The sequence below is a fragment of the Primulina eburnea genome, chromosome 1, assembly GCF_022965805.1.
Source record: "Primulina eburnea isolate SZY01 chromosome 1, ASM2296580v1, whole genome shotgun sequence".
NCBI classification, from domain to species: domain Eukaryota; kingdom Viridiplantae; phylum Streptophyta; class Magnoliopsida; order Lamiales; family Gesneriaceae; genus Primulina; species Primulina eburnea.
The window spans coordinates 7,511,894-7,534,438 of record NC_133101.1 but is presented as its reverse complement, the minus strand read 5'-3'; the positions used below and the strand labels follow the sequence as shown (position 1 = coordinate 7,534,438).

The window sequence follows — 22,545 nt, the reverse complement described above, 5'->3', positions numbered from 1 at the left end:
AATCTTGAAGTTGCTCTTTGAGTTCTTTCAACTCTGCTGGAGCCATTCGGTATGGTGCTTTTGAGATTGGTGCAGCATTGGGCACTAAATTAATCTCAAACTCCACTTCGCGATCGGGAAGTTCGCCAGGGAGTTCTTCAGGAAAGACATCTGGAAATTCTTGTACTACTGGAATCTCTTCAAGCGTGAGTGTGGTTTCTTTCTTTACCTCGCTTAGCATAGCTAGGTAAATTTCTTCTCCACTTTTCATGGCTGCCCAAGCTTGAGAAGCAGAAAGAAGAGTCTTTCGTTCTTTGGTCTTGCCATGAAATAAAAGTTCCTCTTGGTGTGGAGTTTGGATGGTTACCGTCTTTCCATGACAGTCTACTAAGGCATGATTCTTGGCTAACCAATCCATTCCAAGAATTACGTCGAATTCCACCATGTTTAGTTGAATAAGGTTTGCCTTGAAATTCTGATCTTCTATGAGAACACTAATATCCCGATATAGAGTGCGAGTTTCTAAAATTCGATTAGCAGGAGTTGCTACTCTATATGGTTCTTCTAAGTTATCAGGCTTAGCTCCTAGCTTCTTGGCAAATCTCTTAGACATGAATGAATGCGTAGCACCACAATCAAATAACACATAAGCAGGTATATTATCGATTAGAATGGTACCAGCTACGACATCATTCGAGTTGTCCGCCTCTTCTTGAGTGATAGCATAGACTCGAGCATTGGGCTTGTTCTCCTTAGGTTTATTTGGAGTTGTTCCACCTGCTGGACCATTCCTTGGATCTGGCATAGGACATTGAGCAATGCGATGGTCCATCTTTCCACAACGGAAACAAGCTCCAGAATTCCTACGACATTCACCAGTGTGTGTGAATCCACAAGTTTGGCACTTGACTCCTTCTTTGTTTGATTGAGAAGAAGTGGTTCCTTTGGATGGAGTACTGGTTAATTGGTTGCTTGCAAACCTAGGCCTCTTGAATTGCTGGCCCGATTGGTACTGGCTTGGCTGAGGACGTTTGAGTTTGTTCTCGCCTTCACGCCTCTTGATGTCATTCTCAGCCCTGATGGCGGCTCCCATCAATTCATCAAAACTATTGGGCTCGATAACGGCAAGGGCAGATTGAATACGGCTGTTCAATCCCTTCTTGAATCGATGCATCTTCAAGGCCTCGTCTCCCATTATGGTTGGGGAGTAAGTTCCCAATGAGTGGAACTTGGATGAATACTCCACCACTGTCATGTTTGGTTCTTGAACCAAGCTTTCAAATTCTGACAGCTTCTGCACTCGGACTGCTGTTGGAAAGTACTGCCTCAAGAATGCTTCTCGGAACCTTTGCCAAGTGATAGGTCCCGCCTCTATCATAGCTGGTGAGACTCCTTCCCACCATTTGGCAGCTTGATCGACAAGAAAAGGTGTAATCACCTCTACTCTGATCCTTTGGGGAACCTCAAGTAGTCGAAGATGATTTTCCACCTCTTTCATCCAATTCTGTCCCACTTCTGGATCGGTGCTTCCATCGAAGTTAGGGACTCTTGCTCTTCGGAGAGCCTCATAGTGCTGCTTAGTCCCATTCTGAGCTGGAGGTGGTGGCGGTGGTGGCTGATTAGCATTAGGGTTCACCAACCCTTGTAGCGTGGTTGCCACAATTGTGGCTATAGCCATCAAATCCACTTGACTGAGGCCAACTGCTGGTGGTTGTTGTTGGCGTTGTTGCTGTGCGTCCTCATCATTTTGGTTGTTGCGGTTTCCATAACGGGGGTTGCGATTGTTTCTTACTGGTCTTCTGTCCATTTCCTACAAGTACGAAAGTTCTAAGGTTGATGACAAAATATGGACTCAAGATATGGACTCAAACAAAATGATTGAGTAATGAAACCAAACAAAATGATTGAGTAATTGCTCGTAATTTAAATATGAAACCAATGGATGGAAATAATCTTTTATTGATTCCTCAAGAAAGTGCAATTACAACGAAACATCGAATTTGAGAACATGAATGCAATGGAACACATGGTAATACAAAGGAGTACTACTGAATATCTAATCTATCACTTCTCCTAATCCTAACTCCATAGGATCCTCTTCCATTTCTTCTTCCTCTTCTGGTTCCTCTTCAGGTTCATCTTGGTTGGCTATTACTGTTTGTAGATGTTCAATATGGCCATGCAGAACTGCATTCTGGTCACTAAGAACTTCAACAGTACTCTGCAACTCATGAATATGTGCATCAGTCTGTTCACTATACTGATTATGTTGGTGCACGATTTGGTGATTCTGATCCTTGAGTATTTGGATCTTGTCACGTAGTGTATCACGTAGCTCGATGAATTCTACCACAGTCTCTTGGGAGGTCTCAAACTCTTCTTGAGCCTTCCTACTCCTCTCTTCTGCCTCATGCAGATAATGAGCATAACGTTGAACATCACCCTCTAAGTGCTCTGCTCGACGTTCTAACTCATCTTTGTCCAACTTTAGACAATAGTTATGTTGCTTGAGTTTCTCTAGCTTCTTTTCTAGGCTCTTAATGTAGCTACTTTGGTCCGCCATATCCTACATCCACAAACATGAGATTCAAGGTTCAGAAATGATCTCAAGAATATATGTCAAGTTATAGGCAAATACTGGAATGAACAGAATCAGTACTGTCTATACCATTAACAGAAGAAATAGCTCAAAATTTTTCGATCTCAGAATTGTGTGAAAAATTTACTAAAAATCCTTCACATCAAGAACATGAATGGTACCAAGTTTGGTGTAAAAATATTAAGCCATTTGGAAATGAAAATTCCTCAAAGTTTCGAAAAGTTGGAAAATTTTACGGAAATGATGATATCCCTATCTAAACGGAGGATTTTAGGCTTCGTCGGTGGTGCTAGAACGATGAATGGTTCTAGGTTAGGTTCTCCTCGTCGAGAGTTTTCCAACGCCTACTTTTAATGGTAAAAATTCCTCTTGGATCAAAAGTTATGGCCGTTTGAAGTTTGCGCGAAAAACACCTCAACTTCTATGTCATTTTGCGAGGTCTACTGCATTTGCTTGCTGGAATACACTGTCTACTGCAATTCTGATGCTAGTGCAGCCAGTCTGCTGCTTTTCCAGCATTGTCTGCTGCATTCCGAGTCTACTGACCCAGTCTTCTGCATTCAGACCTACTGGTTTCCTTCTACTGGTTCTGGTTTCAGGCTACTGGTCTAATCCTACTGTTTTTCGTCTACTGGTCTACTGAATTTTTTTTTTTTAAACTCGTTTCAGTAGTCTATTACAGTAGCTTATTTTCAGTAGTCTATTTCAGTAACGGAACTTATTCTCAGAAGTCTATAAGAACTTATTATTTCTAGTTCCTCCTCCCCAGATTATGAAACCCGGTTCTGCTCTGATACCACTTCAATGTCACGCCCCGGGACGAGGGTTGTTTGACACCGACGTTGCTCTCAAATATTCATTCGAAAACAACAAGCCTCAGAAGTACAGAATTTCAGAAACCCGTCTTTTATTCATAATAATCATTGTCTGTTACAACTCAATGACAAATGTTTTACAGCGAAAATGTAAAACCATAAAATTACATTGTCTGAACAGATGCAGCGGAAAATAAAACATAAATCAGAACTAAGAACAACGATCTTCATCACCAGCCCCAAAACTGACGTTGCTCCTCTTCTTCTATCAACTCTTCCTCGTTCTTATCTGAGATGGGTTTGGTGGGTGAGTGATATGATTGTCACTCAGTAAGCAGGGGCGGGAATAACTCCCATTTTTCGAAATCGTGTTCCACAGAAACACAAATACAATAATATACAGAGAACTCTTGTTTTCAGAACAGTAATCAGAATTCAGAAATTACAGAATAGAATTCAGAATTAGTAAGCACTGAGCACGTTAGTGAATTTCATGGCTAAACTGATATCAGTCCCCTATATGTTCTCTCCTCTAAGGGGTGAGGCCAGAATCAGAATCAGAATTCAGAAATGTTCAGAATATATATTCCTACCATTAGTTCACTAGGGAGTTTCAGTGCTTCAAAATCAGAAATCAAACATACAGAAACTGAACTTTAAAACAGATTTAATTATCAAACGGATTTCAAGATATCTACATATAAGCCCACTTACAGTAATTTGCTTAAAGTTTCGGTTGAAGTCTACTGGAATTTGGTTGTTCTCGCTACTGGATTTTGCTGCTTGACAAAGGCACTCTTTCTTAACTCGAAATTTAAGTGATGATCGCAAAGCTTGTATAACCCATTTCAGAGACTTGAGGGTGTTATTTATAGGCCACAATCTGACTGTTACGCTTCCAATTAATGGCCATAATCTGACATTAACAGCCTTTATTCCATGTTAATGCTTCAGTTACAAGTCTGAGCTGAATCAGTAACTGACTGCTGCTTCTTTCTCGCTCTTCTGCTGCTGCTGATTTTTCGTTCCTCTACTGCTGCTGCTGGAAAATACATGTCTGCTGGAAAAATACCAGCTTCTGAATATTATCTTCTGCTGGAAATTTTGCATTGCTTACTGAAATTGCTAGCTACTGAAAATTCGGGTTATCACATATATGGTCTTAGACAATCCTCCTCCCACTTGAGCTAGTTTTTGGGTTGACTTATGTCCAAGTTGCTCCATCTTAACATGGTAGGGTTGAGTTAGGTCCAAGTTGTTCCATCTTAACATGGTATCAGAGCGTGAGGGGGTGTGTTAGTTGTCTCACATCATTTAAATAAATAATTTGAGAGTAACGTATATGGACTTGGACAATCCTCTCTTGAGCTATATACTTGGACAATCCTCTCTCTTGAGCTAATTTTTGGGGTTGAGTTAGGTTCAAGTTCCAACTTAACACACATTGGCTAAACACTTATACAGTAGCCTGCAAATCATTTAACCCTTGACCGCTGGTTAGGGAAACCGATCACTCGCAAAATACGCATGTCAATTTTAAGTTCATATCGCTCTCGTTTTGTTCGGGGAAGAGTTCACCGACATCTCCTATTAGTCATCGTCTACGTTGCACCGGTTGTCTCGTACGTCAAGACATACATTTCCGACTATTGTCGATCATCTTCGTTTCGGATTCAACATTTTCAAACGTTATAAATATTCGTGTCTAGCATAGACATAAATGAGTATAATGATCTGACCTGTAGTATAAACACAAAAATGATTTTTTTTTCTTTTTTATTTAATAAAATTCCTTTTAGTTATAAAATTATATATTGAGAGTTTTTATCATATTTGAAAATTTTCGCCAAAATTAATATGTTATAAAAGAAAATATATCAGTATTAATGTATTATTCTACTGCATTAAATATTTGAAATCAAATATAAAATAAATATGTAACTAAATATTAAGTCTTTTCAATTTTTTTTTTTAAAATTAAAATGTTAATTTGATATCTTTTGAAAATATATATTATATTTAAGTTTCTCCATTAATTATATTATTTATTTAACTTCTGTAATGATTTCGAATATTGTGTTACTTTTAAAGATTTAAAATCATTATTTTCTATCATATTAAAAAATATATAATTTTTTTATATAATATCATGTTTTTCAATTTTTTGAAAGAGCATCATCGTGAAATTTTAGTATATTGATTATTTATAAATTTCTATTATTATTGTTATTCTTATGTATCTTAATTAAAACTTTAATATAAATATATTTTTAACCTACCTTAAAAAATAATTACAATTTTTAATCAAATTTCATTCATTTAATGAATTACACAAATTTGTGACTTTTGAAAAATCTTTAATTATTATTTAAAATTTGGAAAAACAAAACAATATATGTTTTTAAAATATTTTTTCAATTCATTTTTTAGTAAAAACTCTAAAAAAACCTATTATTTATTAGTTTTTAGTATTATCACAAATAACATACACACTTTTTTATATAACGATATATAAATTTAAATATATCCATTATGTTATATAAATTATATCAAATAAATATTTAAAATTGATAATTAATAATTTTAATTATTAGTTACGTAAATAACACTATAAATCGATTCAAAAATCAATAAATAATTTTTTTAAAAAAACTTTTTCAATTTTTTTTTTATTGAAAGAGATAACCACAAATCTACAAAACCTTTAATCCTAGTATCTATGTGCAACCCGACAACAGGTGGATGGCTAATTTATTTAGCAATAAAAGTACAAAAATAATTACGTTTCACATTGTTGGGGGAATCATATCATATATAAAAAATCAGAGGAACTTGGTTGGTTCGAGTCAATGTCGGTCTCGAAAAATATTAGATATTAAAAAAGGTTTAGATATTAAATAATTGTACGCATTTCTATGTATCTAAATATTAAAATAAAAACAAATCTTAAACGTGATCGATGTAATGAAAAATATTTCAAATTTGACAAGGAGATGTTGGGTTGAATTTTGAAATAAAATTTTTTAATTTTATTTTATAATATTACGATGACAAATATGATTTTATCCCTTATTTCTTTTAGTATAACTTTGGCTCGACCATTTCCGTTTATAATAACAGGTTTGTTTGTTTTTTGTAAGTATGATTTGCCCAAAAAATGGTTGTGTATCATTCCAAGACTTGGGTGCGTGTGGTTTCAAAATATTTTGAAAAAAAAATAATTTAAAAGTGTTTTTTTGAAATAAAAGTTGTGTTAATTTGAAGTTTAGATAAATAGATAAAAATGATAATATATAAATTACAAAATATGTTTGGATTAAGGCTAGAAAAAAATTGAAGATCCCGACCTGTGTTTTTTCCGAGCCAAATTGTCGATATTTTTCTCGTCCTAATTGATGTCGTAGAGGGATGAAAATTAATATCCACCCGACAAGATTCTCGACCCGATCCTATTATTATAATATTTTTAAAAAACATATTATAGTATTATTAACACATTAGATCATAAGATTGTAACTTTAAATAAATAATATTAGGTCGAAGTGCATGTAGAAATTGGCTAACACATTTAAAAGAGGTTAGCCCATAAATGACGATTTTAGGACTTAAATTAAATGGTTAACTAATTCATACAAATTAAAAAAATCATATAAACAAATATTATAGTTAAAATAAAATTATACAAAATAAAAAGAAGAGTTTTTCATCATTTTTTCCTATTGAGCCTAAAATTAGAAGAGTGAACACTTTATTGTTCACATTCCTATATTTATTTAAATATCATCTCCCCACCCGATGAGATTATGAAATTTCGGGATATTATCTCCCTATCTCACATGGTCTCGAATATTCGAGTCCCAATATATGGTACATGATACGTAGAAAAAAAAATCTTAATTCTTATCGAAACAAAAATTGGATAGGAGAGACGCGGAACAAACACTCATTTACATGTGCCCCTGTCTCCATTGTCGCTCTAAAAAACACAAGACTGTCATTTGCAAAAAATATGTGAGAAACTGATGGACTAGTAGGTGCTATTTTTACTCCCCGGACTAAGCCTTTGCGCTCATATGCATTCAATAGAGAAGAAAGGCCATGAGCACAAAAGACAAAGAGATAGGGAGCCAGAGGATCTCCCCGGCGCAATCCGCGAGTTGGTTTAATAGGGCACGCCACTTCCTGGTTTATTCTGAAATAATATGAGACAGATTTAACACAATTCATTACCCTCACAACGCAATTTTGCTCAAAGATTGCAATGATTCTATTGCAGTAGTAGTTGAGAGCATGTATCCATCTTCAAGCAACAATACAAATATACTATCTATTTTCAGCTGACGGCTACTTAGGCGTCGATTCTTGATATTGTCCAGGCCATAAATGAATACATGATATCACCAAACCATTCAAAGAGAAGGTTGTATATAAATTTTGATATAATGTGTTACTCAGATAGAAATGTTGATCTACTGCATGATGTGCATATTTCTGAATTCTTAAATGGAATAAGATGTTCCGAAAAACCTTATCACAAGTTAAACTTGAAGGTTGGAACTCCAGTTATGTTGCTGTGGAACATATATATATCATTCTCTTGGATTATACAATGACACTAAATTGATCGTGACGGGCTCGAAACCATGTTTTGGAAGGACAAATACTGGATGTAACACTGGTCATAAAATGGTAATTCCAAGAATCATTGACACTTCTGATCCAAGACTTTCTTTTAAATTTCAATGAAAATGGTATCCATTGATTGGATCATACATCATGATAAATAAGGAAAAGTCAAAGTCAATCATTGTCTTCTTTTGAAGAACTTCGTTTTTTGTCATGATCAGTCGTATGTCACTGTATTCAGAGTTACTAATCTTAAGAGTCTAAATTTTTTTTATATGTGATAATGATAACTAGAAAAATTCAACGATAAACGTTGGATTTAAGAAAGTTTTTCAAAAATCGTAAATTAATTTTTGTGTTTTCTAGTTGTACATTTTATAATCCCATTATTTTATATTTTTTTAATTATTTAACCAAATGTTATTATTTACAAATTTTAATCGTTAATGACATAAAATAATTGTTTGTGTATCACAAGAGTGAAATACTGGTATATATATTTGAGATTTTATGAGTAATTAAGTAACAGAGTATATAAAGTATAGATTCATGCTTAAAGAGATAAAAAAAAAAATGAAAGTTATTTCTTTAAAGTAAATAAAAGTTGATATTTTATATTGGCCGACTTATATATATAATAATTCCAATTTACGCTAATCACGAAAACAGCGACATATCCAAATTGGCGAAAGAAAAGGTGGCGGTGAATAATTTGTCGTCCCTTACGCACGTGATGGGATGATTATCAATGCAATTTCCTTTAAATATCAGACCTTAAATTTTGTGACAAAACATCAAATTACAAGAAATCAAAGGAAACAAAACATGGCTAGAGCTAAGCTTGTAGTATCCCTTGCAATTCTCACCCTGATCCTCTACGTTTTTAGCCAACACAAGGCGGTTGACGCCTCCGCCGCCCCGTCTATCGGCAACAGTTTCATTAGATCTTCATGCGGGGCGACGACATACCCCAATCTTTGCATCTCATCGCTCTCCGCCTATGCATCGACTATCCGAAAAAGCCCGCGACAATTAGTCACGACCGCATTGTCCGTGAGCATCGACCGGGCCAAATCCTCGAAGCAGCACATTCAAAGTCTCATTAAATTCCACGGGCTCAAACGAAGAGAGTACGCGGCCCTGAAGGATTGCCTGGAAGAGATCACCGAAGGCGTAGATCGTCTGGCCAAGTCCGTTCAAGAGCTCAAGAAGATGGGCCGGGCCGGAGGACCCGAATACTTCTGGCACATGAGCAACCTGCAGACGTGGGTCAGCGCCGCCCTCACCGACGACAGCACGTGCATGGATGGGTTCGCGGACCGAGCTATGGATGGGCGTATCAAGACTTCGGTCAGGGCCCGAATGACTAATGTGGCACAGGTTACTAGTAATGCATTGGCTTTGTGCAATCAGTTTTCTGGGAAATTTTAAAGAAACCAGTGTGGCTAAGTTTTTGTTTTTACCACTTCCAAGGCTTTCAATATATAATATGTGTAATATATATATATAAACTAGAATTATGGGTTATGTTTTCTTTACTTCGAACGATGAGCTCTTGTTTCTATCTCAGTATCTCTTCACGTTAAAGATATGGATATAATTAATTATATTTCTATCTGTCTTTTTTAAAAAATTAATATTATTTTTATGACAACATCTTTGTTTATACACTATATATTTTAGTCTGAAAATTACACAAACAACAAGGATACTAGGTAAACAGAGTAGCTTGCAAATAATCGCATAATAACTAGAAAAATACATGGGATTCAAGTCTAAACCTCAACAAATTTGGGGCCTTCACTCAAAGAATCTTGACAGTCACTAACTTATATTCAAGAGTCTCAACTGCGGTTTATTTCATCCTAGTGAGTATTGTTCTCATGGATGACCAAGATTTCTGTCAGTGAGTACAGTAGACGGTGGAAAAGAACAGAGAGTTGATAAAGTTGGCCGAAATTAATGACAGTGAAGCATGTGGTGAAGTTTGGCCGAGGAGTAAGTGTAAAGAGTGTGAACGGTGACATCAACGGCAGACATGAAATGACAGCATCTCCAACCATCCTTTATTCCGAATAATATCTCCATAATAGAGGATGGGTTTTCCTCCAACGGATCTCGAAAATGGAGAGATCTCCATCATCCTTGTTTTTACATTTTTTTATGTTTTTGTCCTTTTTAATTTATGTTTTGGTATTTTTCCATTTTTTGTTACTACCTTTAATTAATTTTAGTGCTTACATCACTATTTATAAAAAAAAAATCGAGTCGAACACACGTTTAAATCTGTTTGATTTAATAATAAATTACATGATTACATAATAAATCATACAATTTATTACAAAAATCTATGGTATTAATTTTGAGTTAACAATACATTACGTAATTATTTAATTATATATATAATCGTTGTGAATGAAAAAACAGAAAAATAAATGAGGACTTGGTAAATTTTCGAGTATATGAGTTGAGAAATATTTTTGAAAATAGATATTACTCTCTTTATTTTGAAGAAAAAATGATAAAAAAAATAAATAAAGGATATTAATTATAGACGGTCTAATTTTTTTTATTCGTCACCATGTGCACAATAATTTCTAGTTGGGACAACACAACATACAATAATATATATTCACAGACAGAGAGAACATGCTGATGGATTTTTCCTCAAAATCCGATTACATGTTTTTCGTTGTATGATTACTTTATATCTTAATTATGACTCAGCCACAGTGAATATACATAATTGAAGAAAAATTGATATTTGATGTTTGTGTTTAATTTTATATGGATTCAGCGGATATCAAATATAGCAATTTGATATTGAGTACTAAAGTGATTTTAGTGAAATGGATGAGCCGGATAAAGGGTTCCACATGATCAAATAAATAATTTAGTGTTTAAGAATTTGAGTGAAGATAATGACTTCGATAACAACTGCAAACAAGAAAGTTACTCGTGAATGAGCGCTGGAAAAGTGTCCGGCGTAGCTAATCCGATGCTTAAGTCAGCAGGTTGAAGATGAACACAAGCGAATATATGGGAGCAAGGGCGTAGCCAGGAATCCAATCCTATCCGGGCTAAAATTTTAAACTCTAATATCATTTAATATTTTAAATTGATCTACCCGGGGTAATATCATATTTATCCAAAATTATCAAAAATATTACATATAAATTTTTTAAAATTTTTTTGGACCACCTGGGCTTTAGCCCGGGTGAAGCAAGCTCTCCCTCCGCCCCTGTATGGGAGAATATATGTAAGTGCTTGAGAGTTCAAAGATTTCAGAATCTGTAAATGACGTTAATACCTGTTATTTATAGTAGAAAATGGGGTATGTACTTCGTTTCTAGTGCCACCTACTAAGTATGACAAGTCGACTGCCCCTACTATAGCTTCTGATGACTTTTAGAGCACTCCAAACCCATGTTTCTCTGAAAAATTAGACAGCTCGTATCAATTACACTCGAGTGTGGTGCAATTCTCGAGGTGGCCCGGGTGGTAAGGTACCCAGGTGCTTATATGAGGACCCGGGCTATTGATTACCCGGGAAGAGGAGAAACGCCCGGCTAGTGAAAAAAGTACCCGACACATTGGCTCTGATCTGAGCTATCCAATTAATAATCCGGGCTAATGATGACCCGAATTCTTACGAAGATATCAAGTACATTTCCAAAACGAAATCAAGCCAAAATAGTATCCAAACCGATTGCAGTGCCTTTGGATCTCAGTTCAATTTTTTTGTTTAAACCAAAAAAATATGTATGATCCGGTTTATTTTACGGTTCGTTCAACGCTACCTCTTGGGGCACTGCCCCAAACCATTCATTTTTTGCCAAGTGGCATTTATATTTTATTTTTCATTTTGTACAACACAAGTTAAATGAGAATTAAATGATTTTTGCATAATTTTTTTGCAAACAACTTCTTGATTATTTTTTATCTATTAAATCATTTTTTAAAATAGTTTTCCAAATACATTTCCAACTCTAAAAATATTTTTATAAAATAGTTCAAATATTTTATAGTTTTTTCGTAAAATTTTTTATAAAATATTTTATAAGTAGTTTGGACATACCAACTTTATTTTATAGTTTTTTCGTAAAAAATTTTATAAAATATTTTATAAGTAGTTTTCCCATCCACGAGCTCAAATTATCATCAATTTCACAGAAATAAGCAGAAACAAATCCCAAATTGCTTAAAACAAACACAAATATCTACATTATATATATAAAATAATTGTACAGTGGCAAATATAATCCTCACTTAGTCACCTTGCCTGATTCAATGAGATGAGGTTGTTTCCGTCTTGAAAGACAGGAACGGGAAATGAGAGGTTTTTTGTGGAGACGGAGCTTGCTTGATTTTGCTTGATTTTATGAGAGAGATTGTTTCAGAAATTTCAAAATTAACAGCAGAGTCTGAAAGCTTGCTTGATTTTGGAAAACTCAACCATGGTTGAGTTTTGTTGTACAAAAAGAAAAATAAAATATAAATACCACGTGGCAAAAAATAATGGCTTGGGGCTGTGCCCCAAGGGGTAGCGTCGAACTAACCTTATTTTACATCCCTATACTAACATCTTCAATTTTTTTCCAAGAATTAAATAAAAAAATATCCGAATTTGGCTCAGCCCATTCTTAAATATTATTCTAATTAGCCCAAGTTTGATATTCCCAATAAAAATGTTGAGTTAATAATAAAATTAGTGGCCCAAAACTCAAGCCCCCAAACTACGATAAAATTAAAGTTGGGTCGACTCATAGAGAACGTTTGGAATTTTTTTTCATTCCTTCAAAAATGAATTTTGGATCGAAAATAATTTTGAAAAAAATGTATATATTTTTTTTAAAGAAATAAGGAAATATAATTTTTGGGTTTGTTGAATACTGTAAAGTGGAGGGAAAACTCCTTTTCTCTTTTATTTCTTCAATCAATTAATTGTGGCAACAGTGTACCGAGGATATATATATACAAAAAGAAGCGTGTTACTTAGTATAACACTTTTGTATATGTGTGTGCTAACAGTGACTATTAATAATATCAATTAACACTCCCCCTCAAGATTGGTGGAGATTTAACACACCAATCTTGGACATCAAGTAGACGTGTTGATCTTTTCCCAAGCTTTTGGTGAAGATGTCCGCAAGCTGGTCATTTGTACGTATATAAGAAGTTCGGAGCAGGTTGGCTTGGATTTTTTCGCGTATCAAATGGCAGTCGATTTCAATGTGTTTTGTGCGTTCGTGATAGAGTGGATTAGCAGCAATGTGCATTGCTGCCATGTTATCACAATACAAAATGGCTGGTTCGGTAATGGAGACTCCCATATCTCTAAGTAACCCAACAATCCATACAATCTCACATGAAGTGGTTGCCATCGCCCTATATTCGGCTTCAGCAGATGAACGTGAAACGGTGCTTTGTTTTTTAGTTTTCCAAGAGATTAACGAGTCTCCAAGCTTGACACAATATCCTGTAAGTGATCTTCGAGACATGGGGCAGGCAGCCCAATCGGAGTCACAATATGCAGTCAAGGAAAGATCACTGTGAGCAGATAGTAAGATACCTGAACCAGGTGTGGACTTGAGGTACCGCACAACTCTAATAGCAGCTGTCATATGAGATTGCTTGGGTGAATGAAGGAATTGGCTGAGATTCTGCACCACATAGCAGAGATCGGGTCTAGTTACGGTGAGATATATCAACTTTCCCACAATCCTTTTATACGTACTGGAATCCGGCAGTAAGTCATCATCATTTGTTACCGAAGCTTTTGAATGAATAACACGATCAAGATCATGATTGGTGAGCCGAAGATTTTGCTCCATAGGTGTAACACATGGTTTGGCACCACTCAAACCCATTTCAGAAATTAACTCCAATGCGTATTTGCGTTGACATAGGAAGATTCCGGCATGGGATCGAGCAATCTCAATCCCTAAAAAATATCTCAATGGACCCAAATCCTTGAGATGTATCTTGGAGTGAAGAAATGTCTTCAGTGCCGCAATAGAATCATCATTATCACCTGTTATGATGATGTCATCGACATACACAAGCAACAAAATAATGCTATCAACAGTTTGCTTAATAAACAAGGAGTGGTCATGTTGCGACTGAACACAACCCGCAGCCGTCATGATGCTGGAAAATTTATGGTTCCACTGCCTTGAAGCTTGTTTTAGCCCATATAAAGACTTTTTGAGCAAGCAAACTTTGGACTCCCCCTGTTTATTATACCCCAAAGGTAAATCCATATATATTTCTTCTTCTAAGTCTCCTTGAAGAAATGCATTTGTGACATCCATTTGGTGTAAATTCCAGCCCCTAACAGCTGCCAAGCTTAACATACAACGGATGGTTACGATCTTGGCCGTGGGTGAGAACATGTCATGATAATCAATACCTAGTTGTTGTGTGTAACCCTTTGCCACGAGTCTTGCCTTGAATTTATCCACGGTGCCATCAGGTTTGTGTTTAATCTTATATACCCATTTACACCCTATTGCTTTCTTGTCGGCAGGAAGGGTAACAATATCCCATGTGGAATTAGATTCAAGGGCTGTAATTTCCAAATCCATAGCATTTCTCCATCTAGGATCAGTTATTGCTTCATGATAGTATTGAGGTTCCTTTTCAGAAGAAATGGATGCCAAAAAACTTTGATAAGCTGGATGAAATTTTGAATATGTAAGGTAATCCGAAATAGGATATTTGGCTGTGGCTAAGTGACTGTGTGGTAAGGTGGGACATGTGTAGTCTCTTGTCCAAATGGGTGGTGTTGTATGTCTAGATGATCTTCGAGGAAGAAAAGAATCTGTTTCAGAGGTAGCAGGTTGGTAGGATGAAACTTGATCATGATCAACAATGGGATTATAGGAAAAAATCGATGGCTGCTGTGTAGGCTCAGAAAAGGGGAACATTTCCTCATGAAACACTACATATCTTGAGAAGATTATCTTATCATTGTGCAGATTAAGCAACTTATAACCTTTTTGTGTATTCGAATATCCCAAGAATACGCATCTCAATGCTCTAGGGGACAGCTTATGTTGAATAGTCAGATTTGTAGCATAGCATAAACACCCAAACACTCGGAGGTGATCAAATGAGGGAACCTTATGAAATAGGATTTCATGTGGTGTTTTGTTGTCTAAAAAAGGTGTAGGAGTGCGGTTAATTAAATAGACCGCTGTCAAAACACAATCACCCCAAAACTTTAATGGAATGGAGGATTGAAATCTCAAGGCACGAGCTATATTTAAGATATGCCGATGCTTACGTTCCACAATACTATTTTGTTGTGGTGTGTAAGGGCATGAGCTTTGGTGTATGATGCCAAGAGATTGAAACAAAACTGTGCATTCCAGCTTGAAGAAATCAGATGCATTATCAGTGCGAATGATTTTAGCAGACGTACCAAATTGGTTTCGTATAAGCAAGAAGAAATTTTTGAGGATGCGTAAAACATCCAATTTGGAATGCATCAAAAATACCCAAGTCCCTCTAGAAAAATCATCAACTATGGTAAGAAAATATCTTTCTCCATTGTATGTGTTTGTTTTGAATGGTCCCCAAATATCCACATGTAACAATTCGAAAGGACAAGAAGCTTTAGAAGTACTTGCATGAGGGAAACGAAGGCGAGTTTGCTTTGAATGTGGACAGATAGAACAGTGAGGCATAGAATCACATTTAGAAAGAAAGGGTAAAAGTTTCATCCTACTTACAGAAATGTGACCCAAACGTTTATGCCACACTAAATCACTTATTGAGGAACAAGCTAACTTATTATCAATTGTCAACGTATTACAATGTATCTTAAAACTAGAAACAGAAGCATGAGGTAATGGAGAAGAAAAACCAGAGGGTAGGTCATGTGTGTTGTCCAAGTGATAGAGTCCATTGCGTTCTCTACCAATCCCCATTATCTGCCCAGTTTTGAGGTCCTGAAATACACATAAGTGTGGGTAAAATGTAACAAAACAGTTATGTTCTTTGGTAAGCTTAGAAACAGACAGCAGATTAAATCGAAAATCAGGAATTTGTAGGACTTTGTTCAATGTGAGTGAATCTGTAAGAGCTAGAGAACCTGTGTTGCTAATGGAAATCTTACTACCATTTGGCAAACCAACTGTTCCTGAAGGATCAGCTATGGATTTAGGATTTTGCAAAGTCAATGAATCTCCTACCATGTGTTCATTAGCACCAGTGTCTATAATCCAAGGGACCTTTGTCAATTGAGACAATGATGAGGAATTTTTCGGCCCTGTACCTGCCATATTAGCTGTAGGTTCATGAGGAGATTCAATATGACACCTTCCTACAAGCTTCAAAATCTCAGCATACCGAGCTTGACTGAAGATTTGAGTATCACGAGCTGTTGCTGTTGACATTCCAGACGAGTCACACTCAGCCACATTCACATCAAATTGGTGTTTGTTAGTATTCATGACTTTCTGAGGGACATCTTTGCCTTGCGTTTTAAACATCTTGTGACCTGGAGGATATCCATTAAGCCGAAAACAAGTAGCTCGTGTGTGACCATTCCAATTGCAATAATCACATCTGATAATTTCCTTTTTCTGTGGATATCTACGATTTTGATGAGTGAAGAACACTGCAGCTGGAGCATCAACAGAGATTATAGCTCGATGAGATTCCTCTTGAGAGATCATTGAAAAAGCCTGTCCTACAGATGGTAGAGGAGTCATCATGAGGATTTGGCTTCGAATCTGAAGATAGCTGTCATTTAAGCCCATCAAAAACTGAAGAAGGCGATGCTGATTGTCATGTTCAATATATCTCCGAGCAGCCGCACACTCACAAGAAGGTAGAGTCACTAAAGAAGAGTATTCATCCCACAGCTGTTTCAATTTACAAAAATAAACTGAAATCGTATTTTCTCCTTGCGTGAGCCTTCCGATTTCTCGATGAAGAGCAAAGATCCGTGATCCATTCACCTTATCAAATTGTTCTTTTAAGTCAGACCACACCACAAACGCTTCAGAGGCATAGACAATACCTCTAAATATATCTTTTGAAACTGTATTGATAATCCAGGACAGCACCAGGGCATTGCACCTCTCCCATTGTGGTAGTGTAGGGGATCCAGCGATCGGACGCATACATGTGCCATCGATGAATCCAATTTTATTTTTGGCACGCAACGCTATGAGCATTGCGCGACTCCACACTCCATAATTCTCAGTGCATATCAGTTGATCAGTGACAAGATTCATACCTGGAGTATCCGAAGGGTGGATGAAGATCGGGTCATTGAAATTAGGATTCACGGCCATCTCAATTGAAATGCTGCTGCGCTATTCCGATCGTTACTGAAGAAGACTTCTGGAAATCAATCTCAATTGATCTCAGAAACTTGCTGATCATTCCATTGCTCTGATACCATGTTGAATACTGTAAAGTGGAGGAAAAACTCCTTTTCTCTTTTATTTCTTCAATCAATTAATTGTGGCAACAGTGTACCGAGGATATATATATACAAGAAGAAGCGTGTTACTTAGTATAACACTTTTGTATATGTGTGTGCTAACAGTGACTATTAATAATATCAATTAACAGGGTTCTGTTTTAGTTTTCGTTAAAAAATAATTCAATAAGATATATAAATGTTAAAACCTTTTCTATTTTTTAGAACACATTAAAATTGTTACTAAGCTTAGGCTTCCGTATCCAAATATACGCCCGATCCGGTCTCAAACAATATTGGTAAAAAAAATCACAATAATTTCAATAAGATAATCCATTATCTAAAATTAAGGATGTAATCGAGTCGAGTCGAGCCGAACTCTTGAATGCTTGATCTTGGCTTGTTTATAATCGAGACGAGCTCGAGCTTTATTTAACGAATATATTAATGGTTCACGAGCTTATTCAAGTTTTATCGAACCTAAACGAGCTCAAGAAATATGAATTGTACTTTTAAAGATTAATTAAATTCATTAAAAAATAAATTATACATTTAGAAAAAAATATAATATTCTTATTAAAATATGTCAATTTATTATGAGAAATAAATGTAATATATTTTTCTATATATTTCATAATTAATGTGTTAAATCAATAAATTAAATATCAAAATTATTATTTTTCATTTAAGATATTACTTATGAATTTACTAACGAACATGTTCACAAGCTAACGAGCCCAACATTGTAGAGCTTGAACTTATTCATTTATCTTAACGAGCCTCATTAAACAAGCTTTTATCGGATTGAGCTTCGAATAGCTCACAAATGATTTGGTTCATTTATATCTCTATCTAAAACTAGCCGAATATCCAAAAATAAAAAATAAAAAAATTAAGACATAAATTCAACTCGAGCTAGATATTCAAGCCTGAGTTTAACTTTAAGCTCGGATAACTTAAGATTTTAATATATAAATTCGACTAAAATTATATATATATATATATATATATATATATATATTCAAATTGAAGTACATTACATGTAAAGTCTAAATGATCCATCTGCTCAACGATGTAGATCATTGATACGATCCGGATGAAATGGAAGAGCAGGGTCGGGTGCTCCATCAGATCAAATCAAAAATTTATAGTGTTGTTTAGGAAATTGAACAAGGTAAATGGCTTCCACTGTGACCTGCAAACAATAAGAGGAACTCGTGAATGGGCGCCGGAGGGGTGTCCGACGTGACCACTCCGATGCTTAAGTCAGCAGGGTTGTCAAGGAAGAAAACTTGAGTAAAAATGTATGAATGCTTGCGAATGAAGAGATTCTCGACCTCTGTAAATGACAATTATACATGTTATTTATAGGAGGGGAAGCTAGGGTTACCTTGATGCGCGTGCTCACCTACTACTCGTACCCTCGACGTTGACGGCCTGTCGGGTCCCTTTCTTCCCGATAGCTTCATGGGTACTCCAAGGATAAGGGACGTTGACTGCATGTCCAGTCCCTTTCTTCTCAATATTTTCGGGGATACGTTCAGGCTAAAGACGTTGACTTCCCGCCCAGTCGCTTTCTTCCCTATAATCTATGAGATCCTCTAAGTAAGTTACTCGGGTATTGAGCCATTGGCTTTAGCAGGAAAGCCCGGTCCCTAACTGTCCGGGAGGTAAGTAAATACCCGGCTATGCATGAAGTGCCCAGTCGGACAGGTAATAATCGCCCTCTTAGTTTCTATACGGGCTATCCAATGAAACTTCCCGGGTCATCCATGACCCGGGCCCTTATAGGGGTATCAATCATCATGTCGTGCACTGTATATTTCCAAATCTAAATAAAATTGCCCTATCTTTGCTCGTGCTCCTGCAGATTCTATCCGCCGTCTAAGCTGCCACCAACAATGCGAAAATGCTGGCATCTGGCGGTGGTCTCAACGCTGCCTGCGAGAAGCTTTCCAACTCCAAATTCTGCCTGAAGCTGCTTCGTCCCTAGGCCTCCCAATTCTAGAGTTTAAATTTTTAATCTGGATAGAGTCAGTATTTCTGGTTCCACCACTGTCCTTCAACATAGCTCAAAATGCATGTTATGATCTTTTGAACGGCGTAGAGGTGGACGGAGAAGTTGTGAAGGAAGTCCGAAGGAGGCGGCCAATGATAGCGTCATTAATGTTCAATTCTTTGTTAAAGTAAGATTAAATTTCTTGTTTATGAATACAGCGTGATGTATCCAAGTTTAAGCAGTTTTTTGTCATCAATTCAATATTTTAAAATGATTTTCAACGATTTTTTTGGTATATTTACGGAAATATTTTACATGAATGAATGGAGAATAGATTTTGATTTCGAGGTGTTAATAATATGTACGAGTTCGTTTGCATTGCAATAGTAAAATCAACTTTTTTTTAATTAAAAAAAGTGCAAAAGAGATCATTAGTAATTGTATATATTTTAACAATATTGCAATAGCTTTTACAAGGGGCGCACCTTTATCGGGGTTTTTTTTTTTTTATTTTTTATTAGGGGAGGAGTTTATTTAATTATTAGTTCTTGAACCCCACACATTATATGAAATAAGAAATATTATGCCACAGAGTTTCTTCTTGATATCAATATAATTTCCACGGGATTTTTCCCGACCCGCTCAGAATCGAGAAAGGGATAGGGAATATAGGATATATCCGACGGGATTCCCGACCCGACCCGACCCGACCCGACCCGAATATATTAATAAATTTAAAGATTTAATTTATTTGAAAAAGAGAATAAAATACTAATTTTATTTATTGAATTAAAATATATTTTTTAAATTTAATCTATACATAATATTTATACTTATTTGGGTTATTTTATATATATTTAAGATTTTATTAACTTATATGTATATATTCTTAAATTAATTAATCATATTATTAGTTAGAGAACAAATGGAAAACGAAAAGAAATTTTAAAAGAGATCAAGAATAATATAGAATGTATCTTTGTGCATCCATCATTTGCTTTTAAGATATATGAAAAATATTGTTTCGCTTAGGTATATTTTAGTAATTTACTTCAAATACAATCATAATACTAGAACGTTTTAGTAATTTTATATTTATATTAGGTATTACAATGACAAACTATATTTGATTTTATCCGTCAAAAAAATAAAACATAAATGAATCTTATTAATTTGATTTGATGTAAAAAAATTTAAATTTTATACTTAAAATATATATTTTTATAAATATAAATCGGATCAAACTCTAGGTCATATTAAAAAGTGCAAATATTTAAAAAATTCTTCAAATTTAATTTCTTATATCTAACAACAATAATAATAAAATGAAATGATGAAAATAAAAAATGAACAGAATGAACGACACACTCTTGGTCATAATAATGAAAATTCAGTGTGAATACTGCATTCTGTGCACACGATCCTTGAGAATCCAACTGTACAAAGCTACATGATTTGCAGGAATTTTCTGAATTTCATTACCGCAACTCTTCGAATTTCTCCGAATTTTATCTGTTTATTTCTGTACGACTCACCGTTGATTTTCTTGATTGAATCTTTCACATCTTCTGCGAATTTTACTCTGTTCTTCTTCTTCGCATGATCACTTTTCTTGCTCCCTATGAATTCATGAATATGTAGATGTACAAAAAATCCCAATGAAAAAAGAATGTTTTCTTGATATTTAGTACCTGAACCAGAAGCTAAACACGATTTGAGATCCTTCTTTTCAGGACATAAATAAAAAATATTTATCGGGATTTGTCTCTTTTCCCGACCCGATCCCGAACATTCGGGTCCCGATATTTGTCGGGTACGGGATCGGGAATATTTTTTTATTCCCAATTCTTATCGGGACGGGGATCGAGTTAAAGGGTTACGGGACGGTTCCTACCCGATCCCAACCCTAAACAATCCTGTATTAGCTAGAATTCCAAAATATATATCTGATAATTATATTATTTTATATAGTCACATGTCCCCATACATTGTCGATTTATTAATTTATAATATATAGTAATTACTCAATCTCTCTTTTATGTAATTATATTTTATTAAAAAATTTAACCATGAATTGTAGCATAGTGATTGATCAGCGCCAATGCATTGCTAGTCATACGCGCCATCTTCGAAATCCTCCCCCTCACGGCGATCTTCACTTCGCAGGTGGTCGGCCTGGCAGCGAATCCGTCCATGCAGGTGTCCTCGTACGTCAAGGCGGCGCTGACCCAAGTCTGAATGTCTTCCATCATCAGCCAGAAATCGGAGCGTCTTTTACTGATCAGGTTCATCTCCGCCGCGGATCGGCGGAGCCTTTCCACCGAGTCAGCCAGCTGCTCCACGCAGTCGCGCATGGCGCCCACCTCTTTGGGGCGCATGCTGCTCCATTTCAAGAGCTCGGCCATGTCTGCGGCTGTGGAGCGGGCTGTGTTGAGGCTGAGGGAGAGGGCAGCGTGCGCGAGTAGCTTCGGGCTTCCCTGTATGGCGGTTGCTTGGGTTGAGAGGGAAGCGTAGCAGAGTTTAGGGTAGGCTGTGACAGAACATGATGCTTTTATGAACTCGGCACTACCGGTTGTTCCGATGGAGGTACGGGTGGCCAAACCCGCATCAGCGGAGGAAGCTACTAGTAATCTGATGAATAACAGAGCTAGGGGAAGGGATTTGGTCAGAAAATTAATTTCCATTCGTGAACTTTTATTTATTTGCTTATGTATTCGATGATGTTGTGTGCGTTTAGGATGATGTGTTAAACTTAATAACAAGTTGGCTGTGGGAAATAAGGGAGGGAATGATTGGTATTTATAGAGAGATTAGAGCCCCTGCATTTGCCTAAAAATTATATTTGACTTGTTTTTAAGTCAAAATTAATTCGGAGTTGAGCCGGAGTTGGACAAGGATAATGACATTGTATGTCATGTAATTTTCCATTTTTGCTTATGTTATCGATCCATTATCGGTTTAAATGTCAATTATTTTTCATGTTTAATCCTTTTTTTTAAAAAAAAAAAGAGAGTTGACGTGACATTAAAAAGTAATAATGTGTCGCTATAAATTTCCGTCATAACATCGGACATTGTTGCTATATCCG

General features: G+C 35.8%; 2 protein-coding genes across 2 annotated transcripts; one reads left to right on the top strand and one right to left on the bottom strand.

Annotated features, from left to right (window-relative positions):
- Window positions 1-8,750: 8,750 nt before the first annotated feature.
- LOC140825643 (21 kDa protein-like) lies at window positions 8,751-9,546 on the top strand. Its single transcript, XM_073187539.1, has one exon. It carries the CDS (start codon window positions 8,758-8,760, stop codon window positions 9,448-9,450), a length of 693 nt encoding a protein of 230 aa, XP_073043640.1. The 5' UTR covers window positions 8,751-8,757; the 3' UTR covers window positions 9,451-9,546.
- Window positions 9,547-21,398: 11,852 nt separating this feature from the next.
- Window positions 21,399-22,241, bottom strand: LOC140810902 (21 kDa protein-like). The gene has a single exon (XM_073168823.1). It carries the CDS (start codon window positions 22,139-22,141, stop codon window positions 21,521-21,523), a length of 621 nt encoding a protein of 206 aa, XP_073024924.1. The 5' UTR covers window positions 22,142-22,241; the 3' UTR covers window positions 21,399-21,520.
- Between the last annotated feature and the right edge of the window lie 304 nt (window positions 22,242-22,545).

What these genes read in the sequence shown, in the direction of transcription:
- LOC140825643 (XM_073187539.1), top strand. Translation starts at nt 8,758, where the DNA reads ATGATTATCAATGCAATTTCCTTTAAATATCAGACCTTAAATTTTGTG.
- LOC140810902 (XM_073168823.1), bottom strand. Translation starts at nt 22,141, where the DNA reads ATGGAAATTAATTTTCTGACCAAATCCCTTCCCCTAGCTCTGTTATTC.